This window comes from Styela clava, chromosome 8 (genome assembly GCF_964204865.1).
Source record: "Styela clava chromosome 8, kaStyClav1.hap1.2, whole genome shotgun sequence".
Taxonomy (NCBI): Eukaryota; Metazoa; Chordata; class Ascidiacea; order Stolidobranchia; family Styelidae; genus Styela; species Styela clava.
In genome coordinates this window covers 3738743-3759826 of record NC_135257.1, presented here as the reverse complement: position 1 = coordinate 3759826, position 21084 = coordinate 3738743, and the positions used below count along the sequence as shown (strand labels likewise).

Below are 21084 nucleotides of genomic sequence, written 5' to 3'. Positions count from 1 at the left end.
GGGTTCAAATGTACGGTCACCGAATTGAAATATCAACTGATCCACCGAGTCCGATGCTCCACTATCGAGACAATTCCTCAATATGTCGCTAGTGGTGAGAGTCAGGAAGAATTGATAGGAAGAAAACGTTTATATTCACTTTTGATAGGGAGAAAGGGTGACTTAAGTCTTTCGGTGCGAATCGTAGGACGGGTTGTTTTATCGTTTTACCCAATGAGGTGTATACCGGTATAACCTCAATCTGTCAATGGTTTTACGGTACAGAATACCACCTATTTCTGTAATTCAACTTCGGTAAGTCTCGTCAGTGGTACCGCATCTTTAGTTATTCCAGCGCTATCTTTAGTTATTCAGTTATTCCAGAATTTAATCGATACCGTATTTTCCCGAATGCAGGAATGTGTTTTTTGGTTTTCCTATCCCCGATTTTAGTTGTTGATAGCCAAAAGTCAAACTAAAATTGCTCGATTTATGTTGGTGGGGTTATTTTGCAGTTTTGAGAGCAGAGCTAAGATTGATCACAGCCGACAGATTTCACATTAAAAATTTAAATCAAGGCAGATTAGAAGAACTTATAATACTGTAATAACACGATTTGTCAATTCGTGTAGGCTACGCTGGTTATTAATTCATTCTAGGCCTATCTATCTATTATGATTGTCGTGATTCTCTTGTTTGAGTGTGGGTGCATCTGTGAATAGGCACAAACGCTGGTTACAGTCCAGCAGTCAGACAGTGTTCGCTATAAACCTTTATTTAGGTTTTGCCCATTTCCCGATCTTTCCGTTACCCTTGGCCTTGTCTGTGTTTTTTTATTTGTTTTCTGTGTTGTAGACCAGGGGTGTACAACCTTTAACTGTTTAAAGCAGAAGGGCCAGATACAAATAACTGATTGGACCACGCTTTTATTCAACATAGGCTTTCTAGTAGACTAGGTAGTTTGGTCTCATGTAGTTTCGTACCTAACATACTTCTAGTGGGCGTAGCATGACAATTTTTCCACGTATCAGTCCTAACCCCCACCTGACTACACCATCCAAAAATTACATGATTACGACGTCACAGTGACGTAATAGAGCCCTTCAAACTATATGAACTGCCATCCAAGACGCGCAAACGAGCACCCGAAATCGAATGGGTATTTCTCTCGTTTTCTCGTCGCAACGATTCCAATACGAGAGAGATCGATAACGTCAGTCAGTTCTTTATCGTCGGCACCAATGCCATTTCGGGCGATCATACGTATATTTGGCAAGCTCTATGACGTGATTGTGATGTCGTAGTGACGTAATTTTTGGATGGCGTGGTCAGATGGGGTTAGGATTGACATATTAAAAAATTGTTAGGCTACGCCCACTAGAAGTACATTAGGTACGAAACTACACGAGACCCGACTAGTTGCATGTAGGGTGGTGCAGCCGGTCTGCGGACGATTTCATTCAAACCGCTATAAAATAAAAACTAATATTTCTAACCCGTTAATTTTTTCACAGTAGATGCATTGGCATTTATTCTACACGGTAAACCTCAAATTAACTTTCTACGACCAGGGGTTAAAGCTATACAAACCACCAAAGTACGAAACTCGGAAGATGTATTTGCGACAGAACGACCAGTGTGCGACCGCGGATTTCAAGCCTTGAACGTCGCTTATGCTGAGTTGAGACTAGCACATACGCAGCCATGCGTGAAAAAATTGGGCTCTAATTGCATTTCTGACCGTCATATATTTTAAGAACACGGTTATTTTGAACACAACTCGTCAAATTATGAACAAAGCACCGCATCACCGCAATCAAACAGACAAAAACACGATGATCGCAAATTGGTCGACAAAGATATTATCGATGTATTGGAAATGTGCACCCTCCTATTCCCCCTCCCTTTAAATGTTAAAACGGGAAACTTTAAAGATGGTTGAAAGAAACACAACTCTACCCACCTGCCAAGTTTCATCTTTTTTCTTTATCTCTTATATTTGTATAGATTTTCAAGCTTTTTTGAAGGGACAATGGGTAGTTGGTGACATGGTCCGTTATTTTTTCTTCGGGCCGGTTTTCGGTCGTGACTATTTTGTTTGTGGCCGCATTTTAGTGTAATTTCGCAGAGCCAAGGAGGATAAGTGGACGAAAATGCGTGAGGAATAACGTCGCGGTTTGTTAATTTTTTCGGTGTTAAATTAATCGATGAAGTTGATGGCTGCAAATAGGTCGTGGCCGCAAAGTGGGTAAGCCACCCTACAAAAAATTGGTTAACTTGTTGATGTTATCAAATGTATTGTTCGCTTCGCACAAGCTCAGGTATAATAGGCCTTGCATCGTAAAGGAATTGATTGGAATTACTCGCATGTGTTGAATTAAACTAAATTGAAAATACTTCTTGCAGGCTGCAGATCATTCGAAACTGGCACTTCCCCGCGGGCTGCAAATTTTTATTTGTGGGCCGCAGTTTGCACACTCCTGAATCCTGTTGTAGATGAGAGATCGAAATAAAATTGTACCGTATTGTATTAAGTAACAGAGTAATTGAATATGTTAATCTGTGGTATGATTGTCTGCGCATTTTGGAAGACCATTCTTATACTTTGGAGGGTCTTATTACCTTACTCCGACTCGCAGTGATGTAGTTTTCGGATGACGTAGTCAGGTGGGGGTAAGGAATGACATATGCAAAAATTGTTGAGCCTGGCCAACGAGGAGTGCATGTGATACTAAACTATACCAGATTCCTAATTTGTTTAAATAAAGCCACACCCGGATTTCAAAAAATTGCTGATGACAAACAGCAGGGGTATTGCTGAACTCATCTGAGATAAAAAGCTGGGGTCTGGTATAGTTTAGTACCACAAGTACTTCCAGTCCCTACAATTTTAAGGTGATTTGCAGACCAAATTTTTATGTGGCTAATTTTTGTTACGGATGTTGCGTTTTTTTGTCGCAGTGAGTAGTATTTGGCATGCCACAACGCAATAGTTATCGTATTCAGAGTATTATTACTGTAGTATGTGATTAATCATCTCCAACAAGAAGCTAGAAACAATTTAAGCAGTGAATGCATAGCCTAAATTTTCAACTGCCAATAACTAAACGAGAATATCGGTCGGAGACCGAAGACTTATTGATCGAAACTGCGGTTTTGATCCATGACTCTATAGTGACATCGCGTGTCCCATCACTAATTAATTATTAACTCGCTAATTATACGACATAATTCATCCAAAATCAATAGGCTTCTGGTCCGAGATATGATGAATGCACATGCAAAATTTGGAGCAGATTCAACCTCCCCTTTGTTAGATATCGCGTTCATCTAACATACATACAGACAAATACCTATCAACATACTTACCGATCTTAAGATCGATGAGCAAAAAAGATGTATTAAGACTGGATAGGATAGGATTCACACATTTATCCTGGGAGAGGAGGAAAGCCGATAAGGCGGCTTAATCATAGGGCAAACCAAGGCCCCTCGTCCGGTTACCAGTCCATTTAGGGTATGGGATTAGTTGCCAGTTATTTGTTTCAGATGCATCAACTTGAATGGTTGCATGGCATGGTTTTTTTTCCAGCGAGAAATTTGGTTACTTACTACTCACTGCGACCAAAAAAAAAACGCAACATCCGTAGCAAAAATTAGCCACATGAAAATTTGGTCTGCAAATCACCTTAGATTTGTAGGGAATATGATTCGATTTTGTCAGTCAGTTGGTTTGATGGTTCATATTGCCGCCATACTCAGCTGGTATTGTTATTTATATCAGTGTACTGCTCCCGATCATCCGAAATCGAGCAAGCTAATTCTCTTGTTTTCTATTTGCAACGATCCTGGTATGAGAGAGATCATTGGCCTTAGTGAACTCGTTATCATCGGCGTAGATGCCCTTTCGGGCGATCGTAACTATACTCGGGCAAACTCTATGACGTAATTGTGACATCGTAGTGACGTAATTTTTTGATGGCATAGTCAGGTGGGGATTAGTAATAACATATGCAAAAATTATTATTCCACGCCCACTGGAAGTACTTGTGGTACTAAACTATGCCAGACCCCAGCTTTTTGTGGAAACCTAATAGAGTTCAGCAATGACACTAGCTCTGTTTTCTTCAAACACAAGAACCGAACTGAACAACTGCCCAGGAGTTTTGGCTGATTACCCATAGATGCATCGGTTGATATTTGCGAGGAAATGTTGAATACTAAGAAAATAAGATAATGCATGTGCGTTAAAAGCTTTGGTAAAGTACTGTGCCCAGAAACATCAATAGCTTATGTAAAGAGATGTTATCATATGTAGTTCAATGCAGAGAGCATTAGTAAAGTATTGGAACTTGGTATCTAGAAACCATTAGGTAGCATGTGATATTTTCTATTGTGGAAAAAGCTTTGACAAAACGCCAAGAGACTGGATTTATCAAGAGGTTTGGTGAGCTGGCATTGTGAGCTTGGATGCCATCAACTGTATTGTCATTTTGAACTACCTCAATCAGTTAGTATATATACTAATGCCAAGTCTAACTAATACCGTATATTTTTATCCTTTTAGTTCATTGCAAAATAGGATCAATATTGATAAAGCAAATTTAAATATGGATTTAAAACTTCTTGTCTATAACGCAGCAAAAGATGGAAAATTGAAGAAGTTAAAGGTATGGCATTGTTTTTTGCCCTGTTGCATTGCGTTATGAATGTTGCGGTATATCCTGCAATGTTCTTGACACGAGTATAACAAGAGTATATACCGAAATTCTATCACAACTTTCATATTATGTGTTTTGTCATGTTTGGGAATACAAATATATAAACTCATGCTTTGACTCTTGGATAAATACCTTAACATCATATATCTTGGACTGAAAGGTAAAATTCAAGAGAAAACACTATTTACTAAATTTAACAACTTGAATAGTTTTAGAATGGTTTCTTCACATAATATTGTGAGTTTGCGCACTAAACTATTTGGCATTTAAACATGCATTTTTTTGTATAAGGGCTATTCCTAGTAACTCTACGGGATAATTCTAGAAAGTTTGCTAGTTATTAGATGCAATATATTTTTACATTTTCTGCTATATGTTTTGTGTTCTTGTTCAATCAGTTGCTTTATGGGGTTTGAACAAAATTGCACAAGACTTACTTAGTGGATATAAAATATGTAGTAAAGTAAAATATAGCGTGACACTACGGTGCAGCAAGTCCTCCATGCGTTAAGGTTTCATTGTGTTGTGTTGTAAATTGTCGTGATGGTACATCAGTAGCTCTATGTGTTGCTCAAGTTACTTATTAATGTAACACTGTAGATCCATGCAAATAATATGCATATTGTATGTGACACTACAGGACATGACAATTCGGGACATTTTTCCACTTCGGAACATTGGCCTTCATCATCTCCTAAAATTCTGGTAATAAATCGTTAAATAGGTGAAGACATGTCCTACAGCACTGCAAACACTTAATCTTCATTAACTCAAGTCCAGTGCATTTATTTGAAATGAAATCACTGTACCAGACAACCAAACTGTTCAAACCATTTTACCTTTGAACATATGTTGGCTTTGAGGAAAGGGTTTTAAGGCCAACAAAGAATAGAAATGCAGTCTATGGCCTGTTTATTGAGTGTATTGACTGTTATCATCATTAAAATTAATCACCAAATATGATGAAATAATTAAGTAAAAGAATGGGATTTATTCAGAATTAGTACCTGAATTTCCAGTCAAAACAGGGATGAAGATATAACTTGTGTTAAAGTATTATTGACACAGACAGCATCATTTGTTTGTCTTCAAGTGAACTATGACGCATTAACATGAGTTATATAACCCTGAGGCAATAGTTCAACTTAGCATACATGGTGTGACCTTATGATACTGCATTTGATAAAGCTAAATATATTTCACCTTTGATGACTGTGTAAACATGAATAATGTGAATTTCCTTAGGTCAATAAGTGAAAGTGAAGATATCATTATCCTTAGACAACTTTTTCTAATGTTGATATTTTACTTATTTTTCAGGGTTATTTATCAGGAAAAGGTACGACTGAAGTGGAAGAAATAGTTTCAACAAAAACGAATGGTTCTACCCCACTTATTGCTGCTGCTAGGCACGGTCGAACGGAAATTGTGCAATATCTCATCACAAAGTGTAAAGCGGATATGGAACAGTGTGGATCAGTCACTTTCGATGGAGAAACTATTGAAGGTTATTGACATGAACATCTATTTTCATTTACATAAAGTGAACGCTTTTGAGATTTGTAATATTTATCAATATCCTCTTAGTTATATTTTCATTTCATGATAAAATATATGATGACATTTTATGTATTACTTCGTCACCATTAAACTTTGAAGTTGTGCTCTTTTGTGATTAAATCATGTTTCATGCTTTTGTACATTATCAATCTGTTTCTCATTTCTTCATGCATGATATGACGTCAGGTGACCTTTGATTTAATCAATTATTCATTAATTAAGCAATCATGTTAAGGATCATTCATTCTGACAGTTCAATGGCTGATTATTTATATCAATGTCTGGTGTTTTAATGTTGTATAACCATTTTGAGGGTTTCAAATTTTCAATATAAAAAGGCGTATTGCTGTCGAATATTTTCAAAGTATATTTAATCAATTTTATTTTGATGAAATAAATTTCACTCCGAGATGTTACAGAAGATTTACGGATTTTTCGAACGGTTTTATCTAAAAATAATCAGAGTGGCAGCATTTCGATTGAGCGGAGACACTGTTAACAAGTACATCTAAATATTTGCCGAATTCGCAAAACATTACACAGATCAAAACATTATTTAATCGGGCAGTTTACCACACGTTTTTATTTTTATGACCGCGGATTGCAATGGTATATAAGAGTGGTGAGGATTTTATTTTGTCGACGCAACCGCAGGTTAAATTGAAGACAATTAAATTAATAATGAAGCAAGACATTTTAAATATGCCCGTATCGGTCACGAATTCATCACTTTGCACAACAGAAAAATATATTGTTATATTATTCGTTGTAAAAGTCGACTCTCTTAACAGGTGGCATAATCGAGACGATGAATACCTATTTTCAATTTACTGCTAAACTTTATATTTATATTCATTGTATGAAATGAATTATACTCTACTACACTCAACAGGATTTTATATCATTATTTGAGATTTTTCTAACGGCGATAACGAGTTGGCAAGATTGCAAAAATACGTATTAAAATTAAATACATCAGGCAGTTTATCTCGTACTTTTAGGTCACAGATCGCCGTGGACCGAATAGTAATGTTTTTTTTTGACGTAAGAAGAAGCACCGCGAGTTACGTTGGACACATTAAATTAATATATAAAGATATTTTAGAAACTCGTAGTTGTCATGGGTTGAATATTTTACGTAATAGGATGATCATTATACGCCGAAAAGACGGCTCTTTTAACGATCGCGGAATCGCGGTGGGTGTTACCAAAGTCACTTTGGGTGTTACAGGCGGCAATGGGAGTTTCCGATTTCGAAAATCCTGGCTGCGCGGCTGGCAGTGGTGTTCATTTATCCTCTACTAATTTATTTCTAATTTCAAACACAACAATATGTTACACATAATAACAATATGGTTCACATAAATTAATATACAAATATACTGGTAGGTAGTAGAATACTCTATGCTTAAATATTAGAATTTTTAAAGGCATAATGGATTTTCGATTATTGTTGCTTGTTTCAGTTGCCTGTATTGCCAATAAATTTTATTACTCTCAGAAAATATACACAATTATCTGAATACAAGTAGTATTTTTGTCAACAGACTTGACTATTATCATAATATCATGGTACCAATGATAGAAAGCGTCCGACAACTCCTTGGCTATCTTTTCATATGGTCATTTGTACAAAGTGAATAATTTTAATAAACTGACTGTGTCACAAGTTGCTATTATTTTTTATTGATAGCTATAAACTATCAATTATCTTGTGTACATATATTGTTGGTTTGTGGCTTTATTCTGATGTTTTTATTGAAGCTTATTTCCTAAGTTACTGGGTTTTAATAAACTAAACAAAAATGTGTTATTTTCGATTTTAGAATGTATTCGGAATTCCAGATTCGAAAACATTATTTTAGAATGTATTCGGAATAGTTTAGTATTCGGAAATGGCCATCCCTGGGTATGAAGTTTTCAAATTCACACTTCAAATATTGTATTCAGATAATTCAAATAGCCTAGGTTGTTTATATGCCCATTCATTCATTTGTATGAAGCACATATAATAATGATGCATCAATGGTGACAATTCGTCAAATTTTAAAATGTATAAAACTGCACAAAGGAATTTTTAATCACAATATATAATGCGGCCTATTGAATTTATCTATATCCCCTGTTGTACAAGTGTTCGATTATGAGTAAGATTCACATACACAACATAAATCCTAGGTTTTTGAAGTTCAAAAAAAGTGAGAGAAACCTATGGGCTCCGCGAGCTATTCGTTTACTTATTAAAATACTGACTTGGCTAGATTTGTAACTGTCCAAAGAAGCAATAGGGCATTAACAAAATTTGACAATGGTAGTCAAAATGTGGCAACAAGGCAGTAATTCAAATATGACATTATCTATGAGTTCCAATGGACAACAATGTGATTTTATTTGCTGTGGGGCTCCGTAAATAATATTCAACCTCGTCAAAGGCTCCATAGTTCGAAGATATTTTGAACTGTTTGAAGTAGCCCAACTTACCCTTGACTGAAAATTAAGGTTATTCATAATTGTCACAGAAATGATAGTGAAATAATTATAGAGAAGTGAACGAGAGGTATACGAATGATATACATATATTTGAATTAATAAAGATTTCCAATAGTTCTACTACAATAAATAATTTTATAATAACAGGTGCTCCTCCACTTTGGTGTGCTTCTGCAGCTGGTCATTTACCTGTTGTAAAATGCTTAGTTCAAAATAAAGCCAACTCCAACAGTACTACAATGACAAATTCAACACCACTCAGAGCAGCTTGTTTCGACGGCCATCTTGGCATTGTGAAATATTTACTTGATCATAAAGCAGATGTTGAAATTGCAAACAGGTAGGATATGCAACTTGTTCATATCAATCTGTATATTTTACAAAGCTTATTGGTTATATTATTGTAACTGATTCATAGGTTTTAAATACTAATAATCATCTGACCACATTGAAAAAAACTATAGGAAATCATATTATTTAAATTATTTCAAATATATTTTATATTACGAAGATATTGTAATGTTCACAAAATATAGTTCCACTGTTTGATAAAACCATTTTTAGGGAATGTAATTCGGCTCATAAGTGCTATGGGCTTAATAACGTATTTGGTACGATATGGATTGCTGAACCTCAAAGCAATCATTTATATGGATTAATACCAGCTATGTAGCCTTAATGAAGTTATTGATCATTGTGTTGTTACGTTGTTTGCAATCCCTCTCATATACATTATTCTTTACACAATGCCATTATTATCAGTTGAATTGTTTCGCTTTGATTTTTGTTTATGTCAAATATGTACAAAGCATGATCTAAGTGTAATTTTGTGATAATAATGGTTCATAATTTATGGGGTCATCAAACCAGGTTCCCTTCATTCATACATAGAAAAAGATCTGTGTGGAATGTAATAGGCATTATATTATCCATATCATACATTTATACTTACGGTAAGTCTTAGTTACATCTCAAAGTGAGATCACTGTGTAAGAAATGATACTAGGCATTTAAAATGTTATTTTCAATAATACTATTAAAAAATCATGGCTTTTAACATGACTAGAACAAGAGATATTATGCACATTTGGAAAAGATCATTTTTATATAATATCTTTAATTGCTTTATTTAATTCCTATCATTCTCAAAATGTTGCAAGTATCCATGCAGCAACTGAGTGAACTATTTTGTGTTTATCATAAAATAAGTTTTATCCAGAGACTTTGCCTCATGGTGTAACTTATCTGAAGTCTGTTTCAAATAATTATCGTTGCTTTCTATCCCAACCAAACGCTGTACGAGAATTTGAATCAAAATTTATCAGAAGAAAATGCAGAAAGACATAACTAGTAGGCAATATGAGTATATGCATGTTCATAATTTCATCACCTATTCGAGGAAGTTCAGCAATGTTTGTCTGAAATTAACCAACCTGCGTAATACTTGCACACGTTAGCCAGAATATTGGAACTTTTTACAATAAAGCTTTTTGTAATGTATTGTGAAAGATTAATTAACATAGTCATCAATGTCATTTTTTTCTGAGACTCGCTTACATGAACAGGTCAAATAAAGCGAGTCGTGATGTAAAACGGACTTCTGCGAAATCAATTCGTCATTTCCTTGTCTTTACTCAGAGCTAGCCATCCTGTTGCCATGTGACGATGCACTGTCCCATGAAATCATGATATGAAATCACTTTTGGTAAAATAAAGGGCTCTGTATAATAATAGTATCTTTGCTGTACTTCTCATATACGTCAGATCTGTGGTTGACGCAATATTATCACTTTAACGTTTTATGCTTTGATATTTCAATTATCTAAGCTAAATTTGTTTGAGTTAGTTTGGTTGCTGTCCAAAGTTCACATCTAACCCAGACTCATCCAAATTAAGGTGGAATTCCTATGTCAATAATGACAAATTAAACAACATTTCCATATCTTGTATCAATAATACATATTATTATGACATTATTCCCATCAGCTTTGTGTTATAACCTTGTGAAGTCTCAAATTGACAGTTGCAGAGAGACAAAATTTTATTTTTTCAATTTATTATTGCTGTTAAATTGGTTCCTTTTTCCTCTTTTCGCCGATTTTGAAACTCTGTATTCATCCCTCACTATCAATAAATGCTTTGTTTATTCAATCTTCATTAATAAATCTTTATCTAGAGTCGTACTACCCCTTTTGTACAGTTTGTAGTTTATGATCTTTGCATAAATAAGGAATATAGTAATAATAAAGTACTAACGAATATTGGTAATATTGCAGGCTGCATGCAGCAAATAAATACAAAGCAAAATTCTATCCCCAACAATGACAAGATTCCTCCCTGGCTTGGTGAATTGACTATTATTGAATATTTTCTGTGATACAAAATAAAATTTTTCCAACTCTGTTAGTGTCCATAAATGATAATGTTCAGTTTTTTGAAGTAGAACCTTTTTGTTCTGCCATTTGAAACACTTTGTGCAAATCATTCATCTTTCAAACAATTTGTCAAATGAAATTATAAATGATATTTCATTTGTTATAGGCATGGACACACATGTCTCATGATTGCATGCTACAAAGGTCACAAAGAAATTGTCAAAACATTGTTGGAGATCGGATCTGACGTAAACCGAAGAAGTGCGAAGGGCAACACTGCATTACATGATTGTGCAGAAAGTGGAAGTCTGGATATTATAAAGTTACTTTTGAAACATGGAGCAAGGTATGGAAATATAATGCAATATATAGAATATAGTTATCGCAATATAGGGTTGAATCCCAACTAATATTTTTGCTCACAGTTTACCACAGTTGCTCATGGTATTGTAACTTGAAGCTTATAGGAGTCTAAAAATGATATGGGAGTACATTTAGTTGATGTTATTATTTTGCTACCTAATGATGCAAGTTGTTGAAGGAGTTGGAATTATTCTAATACTAGGTGTCAGTAAATTGACCATATTGTTTTTCATGATTATGTAAAAATGTATTGAATAAAATTATTTGATCGTTAGGTGCTGGGAATTCATGTACCGCATTTCAAACAAGTAATTCAGCTAAGGAAAATGAAACTGAAAGCTTAGCAGAATTGATCCGTTGAGCAATTAGACTTTGCTTGTGTTTGATTGATCTTTCAATGAGCAATTACAACATTTTATGATATATGAAACATTGCAGTTGGTCAATAAGTGCCATAAAGTATGAACTCTGCTGACAATCAATACCAATAAAGCTTTTTTTACAGTATATTGTTTTGCCCTGGGCATTTCAGATTTACATTCTTGTCTTAGGTTCCTATTTAGCCTTAACTTGGATTATTTATTAACCTTGAATCAGATAAAGTTTTCTTCCAATATAAGACATTTTCTTTTTTTTAATGTTTACATCATATTTCTATTATTTTGTTTTTGTTATATTTAGAATGCAAATGGATGGGTATGGAATGACGCCACTCCTTGCTGCAGCCATTACAGGCAAGTCCTTTTATTTTAATCTATAACAATGTTATGTTTTTATTTATCTTGTTCGTGCAATAAACAAGTTCTTGTATAAAAGTGAATATTCAAATGGATTCTTCATACCCTATCCATTTTATCTTTTACTATTAGGACCCAAAAGAGTGTGGCCATTTCAACTTCTATAATATCACTTGGCATGTGATTGTTGAGATATACTTGAATGGCATTGTTTCAGCTGCATTCAAGCCAAAACTAGTTTTAATTTTTTTTTAGATATCAAGAAAATTGTTCTAAATTAATATCTAAAGATGTTGAAATGCTTTATACCAGTAGTCAATGTACGGTAACTAATCTTGAATGTATATGCAGTAAAGTCACACATGCCATGTAAACCAAGTTTATTCTTAATTGATTGTCTCATATAATGTAAGAAATTATGTTGTATGGGATATGGCTAGTTACCAACTATTGAAATCAAATGAAAGGAAAGTTTCCTTTGTATTGTGTAACAAAGACTTCATGCTTGAATAACAGATTGAAACAATTGTCACTGCAACCTTTATCAACCAATGTGTCACGTTTATTTTTGAACCTTCAGGTGTTAAAAATGATTGAATTGATAATGGTTACTCTTTAAATTTATATTTCTATGATGTACTAAGCAAACATAGGCGATATTCTGTCTGAATGAGCATTTGGATTATTCGAGTCACTTTCAAACCAGAATTCTGACATTACTCATGATTCATTGATTTCTTATGTCGTTTCATCATGAAAAAGACAAAATGCTATATATGTATTTAAGTTAGTCGCACCGTTACGTGTCAGATGTGATATGTCATATAATCAAGTATTTGTCATGTCAACCATATTGTTGTCAACATGAATTGGATACAGTATTGTTCAGTTGTTTATATTGCACCTATAGCATTCACATACTTATATGAAACTCTCAGTTGCAAATGGAATGTTAATATGTTATAGCCTATAGCCTGTATGTGATACAAACAAAATTGAAATGTAAAAACAAACTATATTGGCATATAGTTGAGTATAAGGTTGTATATTTTATAGGTCAAATAATCCATTGTACTGTATAAAGTGTCATTGATGATATTTAAGTTTCGCTTCATTAGCAAATAAAGTTGAGTCAGCTTGCTCTAACCATGTGACAAAATAATATAACCGGAATATTTCTGGCAATACTAATATGGTGTTAGATTTCAAATTTTAATGAGCTGTGGTATGTTAATAATGATTTGATAAACAAAAAAAATACACCCAAAGAAGAATTTGCAAGGTTTTTAGGTGGTATTCAAATTGAATAAATCACATTTATTTTGTTAACTTGGCCTGATGTTTCAGCTGTATTCTCCCCATTCTAAATTGCTCAGCATTTGATATAACATGCATCAATTTTGGCATAAAAATGTTATTTAATTGACAACCATTTAATTACTCAGCGTCTGGCCAACGTGTCATCGTAATGTTCCGAAAATCACGATTCTGATATATTTTGTTGTGTAATCAATATGATCAGAGTCTAATTATTTTGATTACTTGGTGTTATGAATATTCATAAATGTTATGCATAAATCAATATTTTGTTGATTTCCATAGCTGATTTATTCTAAATACATATTCTAAAAATTTATGTTGGAAATCATCGTGATATACCAACCTTTAATTAACATACTGTTCTTAATTAACCTTATGATTTGTACTTTCATTTTTGAAATATACAACATTATGTATTTCCAATTACAATGTTTCTAGTTCCGTTCGCTGCTTATTTTCTATGAATATTTATCTGTCACTATTCCCAAGAAATATTTTATATATTCTTACTTTAAAACTAAACATCAGACATTTGGTTTTGTCATATTCTATCCAAATTTATTTCATTGATTAGAAAAGTACTCTTGTCTAATAATAGATGTGATGCCGTCAACAAATCAGCCAATATTTTGATTTGGACATTGATTTGTAGATTTGACAGCAAAACTAGTCTCACCAAATTAATAAAAATGGTTTTTCACCTCTGTGTATAATAGAATTATCTAACAAAAGTTGATTAGTATAATATTCCTGGCAGAAGATAATATTGAAAATTACACAAAAAATTATTTTTCTCCATCAGGTCATCGGCAAGTTGTTGAATACCTTGTACTTCGGCCAGAAACATCTTTAGAGGAACATATTCATGCACTGGAATTACTTGGAGCAACTTTTATTGATAAAAGGCAGGACAGGCCTGCTGCATATAATTTATGGACAAGAGCTATTGATTTAAGGTCAGTAGTGCTGTAGTACTATTTAAAATAAGTAAACTTTCGGTCATTCATTGTATTTTGCTACTCAAAAAATGAATTTAGGATACCATATAATAAAATCAGTTTAAATGGGGAATCTTATAAGTAGGCTATAAGCTTTTCATGTACTGAAATCTCTAATTCTTGTTCATTCAGAATGGAAGAGTTGTATTTGGTGTTTATTAAATTGTAGTTATTAGGTTATTGTAAAAATCTTTCTCTGAGCTATATATTTTCGCGTTGATATACCAATGAAAATATTCCCCACTTTCGGAAGTGATATATCCATTGTCTATTTCTGAAGTGGGCACCTCAGTCTGACAATATATGAGCAAAATGTTAATAAAATAAGGAAAGTTTTGGACAGAAGTTCACACTCAACAACATGGGTTTTGAAGTGTTTTTTAGTAAGAAAACTAGGTCACCTATGAACAGGTTAATTTTCCATTCCATTCCCATTGTGTAATTATATCTTATTATGGAAGTTTTTCGTTTGGTATTTAGGTCTTTTCACAATTTCGATAAGACAGCGTTGTGTGACATACTCACCTGATTGCATTATGGCTAATAGGATTAAAACACGTTAGGTTTAACACAGCAACATGATTAATTAATAATGTATTAATAGAATCAGGCAAATGGTCGTACTGATTCTTTGGTTATTTTAATAATGTCTAATGCACTGTGTAATTATGTTATAATGCATCATCTTTTTTTCTAATTGAGATGACCAGATTATTTTTGAGTAATTTTGTAGTGTCGCAACATTCCCACCAAATTTATAAACTCATTTGTCATTTAGTTTTCCAGTATCATTACTTTTAGATTACTTTTTACCTACTAACTAACTATGCAGAATGCAGTTAATATTTCCTACTCCCTCCAAAAGACATTCCTTCTGAAGAGTCTGGTCAGACTAATGTCAGTATGAATTTTATATTGTGTTATAATAATTCAATAAGGTTGTAATAAGTTATTCTTTCATAGATCTACTTCAAATCCACCCAAACTGAAAGCAGTTCGACCACCTGTGGAGGCTTATTGTTCTGCTGTTGAAGCTCAAACAGTGGTGAGACTTTGCTTTTGTTAATATTACAAGAATTTTCCTTTAAGATAATTTTGCATAGAGTAACTAATGTAATTGATACCATAATAATATTATTATATATCGAATATTGATTGTTCATTCCACAATAATATATGATATTGTCAATGTGCAACACAGTTGTCATCCGATGACATCAATTATATGCATAAGATATGCATGTATGAGATTAGGTCGTACTGTAATATTATTATGTACATGAACAATTAGCAAATTGGCAAACTCATTGCATATGTTTACTTTAAAGTATTATTTGCCTGACTGTAAACAAAAATGTAAAATATTTGTTTATTTGTTTCTAACTGTATGAGTATCATTTTCAAAATAGCCTTAGATCATAAGTTCTTAAAGTGCTCCGTACAGAGCCCCAGGAACTACCTCAGAGAAACATAGGAGCTCCACGATTTTTTCGTTTTCTCAATTTTTTATAAATTTATTGAGGGGCTCTGGGATTCCTGCCTTAGATTACTGACTGTACATATCTTTACGTTAATTATGATGATCACTAGATTTAATATGAAACTAACTAAATATTGGTGTTTTTTTATGACTAGGCCCAATAAATTAAAATAACACCAATCTTTACTGCTTGTGCCTCAGCCATTAAGCCCTACAGCATAGTTTTCTTCAAATTCGAAATATTGAAAACAATTTTTCTAAAGGGATACTTTTTAGAAAAGTAGTGATTTATTTATCTGAATTTAGAAAGGAATACATATTACATTCAAGATTGTAATTTGTTTTATTTATGTTATGTTTATATTACAGGAAGCGTTGGATGAATTGCGTAGTGATCCAGATAGCATGAGAATGCAAGCTTTACTTGTTCGAGAAAGAATCCTTGGACCGAGACATCCTGACACCTCATATTATATAAGGTGAAATCTATAATTTCTCTTTTAAACAAATTTTCGACTAAACACTATGTATATAAAAGACACCGTATAATGATTCGGATATTTAGAATTTTCATTGAAATTTTTTAAAAAATTTTAGTAAAAAAAAATCCCAGCTTTTATGTAATTATCAGTAGGATTCAAATAATTCTAACAGCTCTTTTTGAAGGACGGATATTAACTGTAGTAAATGAATAGTTGATGGGTAAAAAGTTCTCAACAAAAACGATTACCATTACCAAAAGATAAAGTTCTGTAAGATGGGTGAAAATTAGTGAATAGGCCTATACAGTTTCAATCACTTTTAAAAGAATATCACTGACTGTATTGGTAAGGACCGAATAAATGTCAAAAATTAGTAAAGTACCAATATTGCTGATTATGAAAATTTGACAATGATGAATTTCGAATCAGTTTTCGGTCAAAGTATATTGTTAACGATTTTATTGCAAAAGCGTCTATTCAATGTCACCCAACAAGTGCGCAATTGATGAAGGAATCGGGTTTTCCCAATATGCTCCTATATTTCCGAAGCATGCTACATATCTCTTGCAGCAGAGCGATCTCGATTTGTGAATAATTTCGAACGACACCGGGATAAGATCATGTGAAATTGTTTTGAAACCATTGTGGCGTAACAAGCTAAAATTAGAACTCATTGTGTCAAACGTCACGCTGCGGTTAACCGGTTAATTTTACCCGGTTAACGGTTAAAGTGTTTTTTCTGAAATTCCCAGCCCTATATCATATATATGATATCTACTTTTAGATCCATTTACTGACACAGCTACTCTATTTGACAGGTCCACAATTATGTCATCTCGTAAAATAAATATACCAGAGTTTTGAGACATAACATGACCCCATGATAAACATAACAGTTTTATGTGATATGCAGATTCCTTTGAAAATTTCCTTATTTTTATTTTCAATTTATTTTATCAGGTATCGCGGGGCAGTGTTTGCAGATGCAGGCGATTTTGACAGATGTATTGCACTGTGGATGTATGCGCTTGATATGCAACAATCTAATCTTGAACCATTATCTCCGATGACACTTAGTAGTTTACTGTCTTTTGCTGAACTTTTCAGCTTCATGCAAAAGGTAGGATATGTAGTTTTTAACATGGATTGTAATTTAAGATTTTAAACCATACGCCACTTATGTTTTACGCCACTATGTTAAAGTTTGATTGTCACAAACAGCGATTTTTGTATTCCTATCTCGTCTATGTTGCAAATCTTGATAGTCATTGTTGATCTATTAGATTCTATTCATGTCATAATACCATACGAATGGTTTAATTTTTGAACTACATTGTTTAATTTTTCACTCCAATTTAGGATCAAGTGAACATGCGAATTCAAGTTCCTAAAGCCACGCACACACAAATACTTGCTGTATTAAGAAGAGCCATTCATGAAATTAAGCGGGGATCGTCAACCACCGTGAAGAATATTGCAAAGTCAAAAGGTTAACCTAGTAACATTTTAGTATCTTTGATTTCAATCGTATTCCTTAGACTGGAAAACCAGGATAATTATGTCCTTTGTGCCCTCCAAAAGTCTCGTATATATAATTATCTCCTTGGTTAAAAATATTCATTTTTAAAGTCATCCTCTTGTAGGGTAAAAACGAGTGGGGTCCTAACTTTATTGTTTCTGTAAATGGGCCTTACAGAGATTGGGCTTATTTGGATGCATGGTATGATTTTTTTTCGCAGATGGCACGATACGTAGCAGTATTTCAGGAAAAGATCAAGATAAGTCTAACAACATGCAGCCATCACATGATCGGTTTCAAAACAATGAAGATAATGCAAGATCAAGGTAATAATATTTATTTTTATTATTTTTTCATTAATTCCATGTAGCTGTTCTCAAGATAAATTCTGTCGAGCGACTTTATGCTCGAACAATTCAGTAGTCGACCACCAAAAAAATGCTGTGGTACTTGAATGGAAATTCGTGCTCGCACACCCGAGCGCGCCACCGAAGGAGATGACGTCACCCAAACTGCTCATCTCAGCTGCCTATTGACCATACAGCAAGAGAGCTGTGCTAGATAGATATGTACACGAAGGCCAAAACAAAGTAGTACAGGTATGCAATATGTCACAGTAGACTATCGATACGACAACTTTTATGATTACCGCGAAAGCGGAACCACCTATGGGTGCGCAATTTTTGATGACGTCATCACACATGAAAACGGAATCCCATAGAGCAAAAATTTGCTTAAACGTACAGTAATTGATACAAAATTTTCCATAATTTTATTTTTATCACGTACACATTTAAATAATTATTGTTCTTGTGCGAAAAACTTATTGAGAACACAATGCTTTTGTAAAATGTCAATTTTTTATTTTTTAAGAAATTCTGGAGAAAGTTCATCACCACATCAACCAGGAGGTGACAATCAACGAACAGATTCTGGCCAACGTTCACCATCTCCATGCTGTGGAGCATGTGAAGCAAGTGGACAGCGTACATACAGAGCTATGGGAATAGCATTGCATCTTTTAGCACTTGCCGATCTTGTTCAAGATGAAGGTATGACCAATGGAGAAGAGCAACGAAAAATGGAAAAGAAAGAAAAACAATTGTTATTGTACAGCATGAGAAATGTCGTTGATCACAAAAAGAGAACATTACTTCATCTCGCTTCAGGATCCGATACATGTCCCCTTGGTCGATATCCAGTCATTGCTTTTCCATCTGCCACCGTTGTACAAACCCTTCTTGATTGTAGTTTCAATTGGGATGCAGTTGATTCTGAGGACAATCGACCCATACATGTAGCTGCAATCACAGCATGCGAAGAGTCTGATAAATCGGATGTTGAAGAGATATCTGATTCTGTGACAAAGAGCATCGACGTTATTCATCTCTTACTATATCATGGTGCTCATATTGATAACCGTAATAATACAGGTAAAATTCCAATGGAAATGTTACCAACTAATTTGCGACAAAAGGTAAATATAGTCAAGCATGAAACGTTGCAATGCCTGGCTGCCAGAGCTATTATGGAACACCATTTGCAGTATGAAGATCACGTTCCAGAAGCCCTTTGGAAGTTTGTCTCCAGTCACTAATAATATCATGTATTCTGGTATTAAAAAAATTTTTTTGCTTCTTAAAATACTACGGAATTTACATTATTTCAATATATAACCTGATTAAAGAGTTAGTGATTTTCATTAACACCGTTGAATTTGAAATTTTTTTTATGCGTAAGCTAAGCATTGGTCAATGGAGCAAACTGCCAACGTATGGTCCATCCACAACCTTTGTCGGCAAGAATGATTTTTAGTCAGGAATTAATGAAGTTCCATACAAGCTAATATACTATTTTGTTGCCATCTTAGTTGTTCTGTTGTATATAGTGCTAGAGTGAAATTAATTTCTCCTTTTTTTCTTGTGAAAATATCTTTATTGAAATGCTTGGATTTATCTCGTTAATATCCCGTCCCATCTCTGTACCTTTCTGTATATTTACATCCATTTTCCTTTACATTTTTTTGGTGTCAAATTGAGTTTTTTTTGGATATTTTGTGGCGATGCTTTGCGATTTATTAAACAATCACTACCCTACATATTCTGTTTTTCTCATTTTGGTGTGCTTGATAACTGTGAACTGGCATTGATGAAGACTGCAAGTAATAGTTGGGTTGCAGAGTATTGGCCCCACTGGGTTTGCACAGTTGCAATATTCATTCCAGCATTTATGACCCACAGAGTGTCACTTTGAATGAATCATGTGCTGGGCAGATACAGTGTAAAAACACATAAACACTGAAGATCCCAAGAAAGCTTTGCATACTTACAATGAGGTCACAAATCATGTAAGGAATAAAGTATGAAGTTGCCCTCTTCCATTCTTTATATGAACAATAATAATACAATATATAAATATATGACTACAAGTACAACATTGGCAACTTACTCTTATGACTATATTCATTGTGCAAGTTTTAATTTTAGGAGTCACAAGGGCGGTATTTATCAACAAATCCTATCGCCAATCTTTTCATGATATTGTTGCCGGGTAAGTCATTGAGATCTCACTGTCGATTTATCAGATCTCCGGATTTGCAAACGCAGTCACATAAGAACTACGATTAACTGAGCCCTCTGAAAGTACGGTACACTAAGACAAACCAGCGTAGTGCTGGCGTTGACTTGTTTCGATTGCTGATGCCGGGAAGTCCGAGAGGACAACTCCAAGTTGCTGTTATAAAAAAATTTTTTTTATTTAATTACTAGACCACCGGTTCTCAACCAGTAGGCATTGGCCCACTGCGGGGCCAAAAATTAATTTTCAGGTGGGCCAATTTCGTGCTTTTTTCCATCGAGTAGCAACTGTTATTTTATTGTCTTTTAAAAACAAGTTTCAAAGTACACCGGTTCTCAACCGGTGGGCTGTGATTCACTGCTGGGCCACATAAACATTTCAAGTGGGCCACAACCTCACAAACCTATAAAAAATTCCTGGAGTTATTGATAAATTAGTTGTTTTTATGCTGAGTGGCGATTGTCATTTTATTCATTAATGTAA

The 21084-nt window shown here is 34.0% G+C and overlaps 1 protein-coding gene across 1 annotated transcript; it reads left to right on the top strand.

Moving 5' to 3' along the window:
* The first annotated feature begins 232 nt into the window (after nucleotides 1-232).
* LOC120346787 (protein fem-1 homolog C-like) lies at nucleotides 233-20120 on the top strand. The gene is made up of 13 exons (XM_078115079.1): nucleotides 233-294; nucleotides 4547-4649; nucleotides 6021-6207; nucleotides 8898-9090; nucleotides 11292-11471; nucleotides 12170-12222; nucleotides 14348-14501; nucleotides 15507-15588; nucleotides 16393-16502; nucleotides 17466-17625; nucleotides 17865-17994; nucleotides 18245-18350; nucleotides 18898-20120. Exons 1-13 carry the CDS (start codon nucleotides 248-250, stop codon nucleotides 19619-19621), a joined length of 2229 nt encoding a protein of 742 aa, XP_077971205.1. The 5' UTR covers nucleotides 233-247; the 3' UTR covers nucleotides 19622-20120.
* Nucleotides 20121-21084: the final 964 nt, after the last annotated feature.

Bases quoted from the DNA above. Each gene is read 5' to 3' on its own strand.
- LOC120346787 (XM_078115079.1), top strand. From the start codon at position 248: ATGGTTTTACGGTACAGAATACCACCTATTTCTGTAATTCAACTTCG. The intron at 295-4,546 runs GTAAGTCTCGTC...TTATCCTTTTAG, and splicing joins ATTTCTGTAATTCAACTTCG to TTCATTGCAAAATAGGATCA. The intron at 15,589-16,392 runs GTGAGACTTTGC...TTTATATTACAG, and splicing joins CTGTTGAAGCTCAAACAGTG to GAAGCGTTGGATGAATTGCG.